The 5,237-nt window shown below is 37.4% G+C and overlaps 1 protein-coding gene across 4 annotated transcripts in view; it reads left to right on the top strand.

Annotated features, from left to right (window-relative positions):
• GRIA4 (glutamate ionotropic receptor AMPA type subunit 4) overlaps positions 1-5,237 on the top strand; it is a 521,444-nt gene that overhangs the window by 321,650 nt on the left and 194,557 nt on the right. For all 4 annotated transcript variants that reach the window (XM_019525166.1, XM_019525165.1, XM_019525167.1 and 1 more), the window contains exon 4: positions 1,803-1,987. In XM_019525166.1, coding sequence (XP_019380711.1) covers positions 1,803-1,987 — 185 coding nt within the window. The remainder of the gene's footprint in view (positions 1-1,802; positions 1,988-5,237) is intronic.

Consider the following 5,237-nt stretch of genomic DNA (forward strand, 5'->3'; position numbering starts at 1 on the left):
CAGACCTCCTAAATTAAAAGCATTCTCCTAGATTATTAGCAAAGACTTGATAAATTAATTGGTTTCTAAAATGTAATTGGCATTTTATTTTGGGTGGCTGAAATCCATTATCCATATGGGATCTTTTAAGAAAATTCCCAAAATGCATTACAAACAATAGCGCATATAGAGATCACTCACATACCCTTGAAATGGAGACCTCTCTCATATCAAGGAGCCACTGGGCATCAGCAGCATTATTTATTAATAGTCAGGAGGTAAAATGAAAAACCTTTTTAACTGAAGCTAGTGTAAGGAGTTTAGGAAGGGAAAATATAATTACCCAAGTCATAATGGGCCAGATCCAATTAACTCTTGTATATGCCTCCCCATATGATTTCAGTGCTTCAAAATGAGGAGCTTTGCCAGAGTAGGGTGACTCAGATCGACAGGGTTAGGCACCTAGGATCCCTATACAGTCATTAGAAACTGCTGCTTCCAACGATGAATCCAAATCACTGGATTTGAGCTGGGATGTGTAAGTAAGCTACCAGGAAATGGTAGGCATAGGAATGTATCTGACTTCCTGCTCTTCCTCAGGATTAGGCATCTGGCTCATGGCTATGCAGTGGCCATCACCTCATCTTGGAATTCAAAAGCACATAACAATGGCAGTACTTTTCCTTCTTGAGTGTTGGCTGATTGCAGGCTGCCCACATTTTAGTTTAGTGGCAGAAACATTCATCCAAGAAGTAGGATACCTAACCATGTAATATAGATTACCCTGGTTTACAATGGGTGAGATCCAGACGATAGACATCTAAGTCACAAATGCTCCAGATCAACCATGCTGTGGTGGGTGAAACCCAAAAGGTTTTCACCCACTGCAGCATGGTTGATCTGGAGCGTTTGTGACTTAGATGTCTACTGCTTGGATCCCACCTATTGTAATTATGCTCCTTAGGATGTCTTCTATGAATACTGGCATGTATCTCAGAACATTGTCTACAAACAGTGTCACACTGGTTCAAACTGACTGTGATTTGAATTTCTGGATCTTTACTCTTCTAGAAGAAATCATCCAATGTTTAGGGGGTTTTAAGCTGCCTTGAACAAATGATGAAAAAGCAGAAGTTTTTAAAGAAGAAATTGCCTTTCCTCTCTGATAATTATCTTTGCAGATGGCAAATGGGACATTGTGATGACGATAATACTTCTGTAATGGCTTTCATTCAGTTATCTGAAAGCGCTTCTCAGTCATTAATTAGTTAACATCATCCCCACAATTAGTTAACAATATCCCCATGAGCTAGATAAAAGTCATTTCCATTTATCCACTTATTACTCAAAATAATGGGCATCATATAAGTGCTAGTAATACAAATTATTATTATTGCATAGATAATTTATATGTTGTGCTAGTCACAGTAACTAGTACAGATAAAACTAGAAGCTGTGACTTCCAGTTCCCTTTCTATGGCTATGTCTATGCATGATACTACATTGCCATAGAGATGTGCTGCAGAGACGTAGTGCTGACAGGCAAAAACCATGATGCCGACACTACGCCACCATAGCAATGAGCTACCTCATTATAACACATTGCTACAGCGACATAGCTGCTAAAAATAACAGTGCACCATAATTTAGTACTTGCTAAAGCAAATACTAAATGATGGCATAGTAACAACTTTGCCGTGGGGGGCACGTGTAGATGCATGCTGTTAGAGTGAGCATTAAAGGACTTAATATTAATTAATAACAATTATGATCCATAAAATGCAGAGATTGTGTTATTATTGAATTGTATCCTTTTCTTTTAGGTTATTCAATACTTCAAGCTATTATGGAAAAAGCAGGACAAAATAGTTGGCAAGTCAGTGCCATCTGTGTGGAGAATTTTAATGATGCCAGCTACAGGCGGCTTTTAGAAGACCTGGACCGAAGACAAGAAAAGAAATTCGTAATAGACTGTGAAATAGAGAGGCTTCAGAATCTTTTAGAACAGGTAATACCTGCTTTTAATGTAACTGTAAACACATTACTGTAGCTCCATAAGAGCTGCTACTAAGCTTTGCCTTTCATTTATTTTGCCATGGAGAAAAGATCCACCAATTCCCACACACCCTTTTATTCAGGGCTAGTATATTTTTCCTTCTGCTTTTTCCCTATCTTCACTTTGATATGAAATTTCCATCAGAGCATCCAGCTGGTCAGAAAGAATAGCCACCTCCAAGACTGCAGGTGTGTGAGCAGTGGGGCACTGAATGATCCATGCAGCTCTCACATTAGGCCAGAGTCTTAATGCATCTCTGCCTTATGAATTTTGAATCGAGGTCTGTGGGTTCCCAGAACTACATGCTGATACCAAGTTAGAAAGTGCCCCCATGTTTATTTTAAGAAAAGAAAGAATTCTTGTTTTGTTTAAAGAAATCACTTTTTTTGGTATTCAAGACTATTTAACATTCATCAAAAAGCATAAGAAGTATATTTCAAACCATAAAAGGTCTTTAAATAATTATTACACTCATTTAAAGGGGAGTTGTATGACAGTTACTACAGCATTTGTGAACATGAAGGAAAGTAAAATAAGTTGGGGATAGTGTGCTACCCTTTCTTCATTAATGAAGGTTGCAGTAGTGTAAGGAATACTAATAGATTATCCTATGCCTGATACTTGTAGTCAGCTTCATCTGTATAAATTGGGTGTAATATGCTACCTCCCTGATCTGGAGAATCCTGCCACCTAAGCATCGTTATTTCTTGAATAATAGGAAAAATAATGATTTGGAAAAAGCATTTTGCTAAATTATAGGAAAATAATTTAGGGTGGTAGATTTTTTTTGTTTCTCACATAATCCCACATACTATGTTAATGCACTGGAAGAGTATTTTTCCATCCCTTTTGCTACAGCCTAAGTATTACAGTGAACGAATGCCCTCTAGTGGCATTTAGCTTAGTGTAGCATTTGCTTCATATTTTTTTTCGAATATTAGGTATTTCTTTAAGTTTTAGTGTTTAAAACTTTAGTGATACATCTGCTGTTATGGACATATAAATATAGTATGACATTGTGATACTGAACTATATAAAAATTGTTTTCTAAAAATCATTTTAGATCAATTTTATTGTTGTCAATTTCAGAAAAGTGAACAAAAAGAAAAAGAAAAAGAAAAGGGAAGAAATTAAGAATGAATAGTATGATTGCATTTAGGCAGGTCCTATGTATTGTTTGGGCAATTACTTTTTGAAAGGTTTCACTCCTTGTTCAGGTAAGTTAAGGGCATGATTCTGCACCACTGAAATCAGTAGGCATTTGCCAAAGATTTGTGGTTACAGAGGCTAGGATTCACACTGGAAAATTCAAAATGGTAGTTTTGAAAAATCAAACATTGACTGCTTTCATTTTCCTGCCAGCAATCTCTCAAGAGCAGGTATGGTGGCTTCAAAGTAGACTAAACATTAAGCTGTTTTTCTCTTTATCTACAAAGATGACTTAATTCAATTTGTCTCCCTTATAAACCAACATTCTTTTTTGCTCCAATCCCCTTGAATGGAGAAGTGAACATTAGTTATGACTATTTTTATAATTCTTTGAGGGGTACAAGTAGGCACTCTGTAGTGCTTTTTGAAAGTGAATTATTCTGAAAGCAAATTATTAATTTAGTAAGTAAAAATCTTATTAATGAGATCTTAATGCAAAGTGCTTTGGTTTTAAATCTTTGCTGAGGAATGGGGGAAAACTGACATGTTTTTGTGTGTGCAGATTATTACTATGTCTTAAAGAAGCACAGGGTTTGGGGTTTCTTCTGTTCTGAACAGTTCTGCCTAGAAGGGCTTGTATGCTTTCCTACTTCAGGATCTCCAAAATTCTAGTTTATGGTGATTTCAGTACCTGTGTAAAGACAAAAACAAGAAGAAGATAAATGTTTATATTTGAAATGATTCCTAGCACCTATTCCTTGAGATGATAGCCCCAACCAAGCCTTGATCACTAGGCTTGAAAAGAGATAGGCAGCTTCTACTATTGCAGTTAACAGCTAAAAAACTTCAAAATTAATACTGTTTAATTTATGTAAAATGAGTTACTTAAGTTTCCTGAAGAGCCTATGAAACAGCCATCTCATCTAAGTACTTTTATACAAGTATTGTATAAAAACAACGTTAGTCTTTAGCACAGCAGCCCTTTGTGGAAAAAATAGAGAATATGATGGAAGGATTTGAAATGAGCATTTATGCTGTTGCCTGAAATATAAAGTTCCTGCATTTCTGACTTTCCCAATTCCCTGCTGATCCATTTTATCCAAATTTATTTTTAAAAGGTATCCTTTTGTAAGCAATAAAATAGACTTAATTGTTCTATAAGTGGGTTCTCTTAGAAGAAGACCATTCGATACCATAAAAGGTCTTCCTTCTAATGCAAATCCATAGATACATCTGATCAGGTGTACATTAACTTGCATTCTCTGGCCTTTATTCACATACATACAAATAGATATGTCTGAGAATTTTCCTGTGAAACATTTTCTTTGCAAAATGCTAATAAGTGAAATATCATGTGGATTGAGATTGACCACAGGATTTCTGCATGTGGGGCTTTGAGAAGGCCCAGGCCATGCAGCCTGCCCCTGGGTCCAGGGCTTTCAGGCCTTCTAGTATAGAACTGGCATGCTGGGAGACTGGAAGATCCAAAACCCCAGGAAGTGTTCACTCTACTTCAGGCTTCAAGGTCTAGTTTGAGAAAGTGAGTTTGAAAGCAACACATCATGAGCACTTTCCTGGAATCAGAGAGACCCTGGAGTTCCAGCACGTGTAGTTCCATAAGAGCCCTACAATTAGAACTGCCCTGGGGTAGGCAACCACATGGATATTCAGGCAAGGTACAGAAGTTGCACCTATTGTGTAGTACACATGCAGAAAGCTCTCTATAGCCATAGCAAACAGATGGTCAGGGAACATACAATGCTGTAAAAATGGCAGATACCACTCTAAGATAACTCAACAGGGTACCTAGAGAGGTGGTAGAATCTCCATCCTTGGGGGTTTTTAAGACCCATCTTGACAAACCCCTTGCTGGAATGATCTAGTTGGGGATGGTCCTACTTTGAGCAGGGGATTGGACTAGATGACCTCCTGAGGTCCCTTCCAACCCTAATTTTCTATGATTCTATGATTCTACAATAACCCTGGATGGATGTAGTATCAGACTTCAGTGGTGTAGGTTACAGCGCTATAATGAACCTTTGTTCCACATCCC

Source organism: Gavialis gangeticus, unplaced genomic scaffold (assembly GCF_001723915.1).
Source record: "Gavialis gangeticus isolate Ggan-Ray unplaced genomic scaffold, GavGan_comp1, whole genome shotgun sequence".
NCBI classification, from domain to species: domain Eukaryota; kingdom Metazoa; phylum Chordata; order Crocodylia; family Gavialidae; genus Gavialis; species Gavialis gangeticus.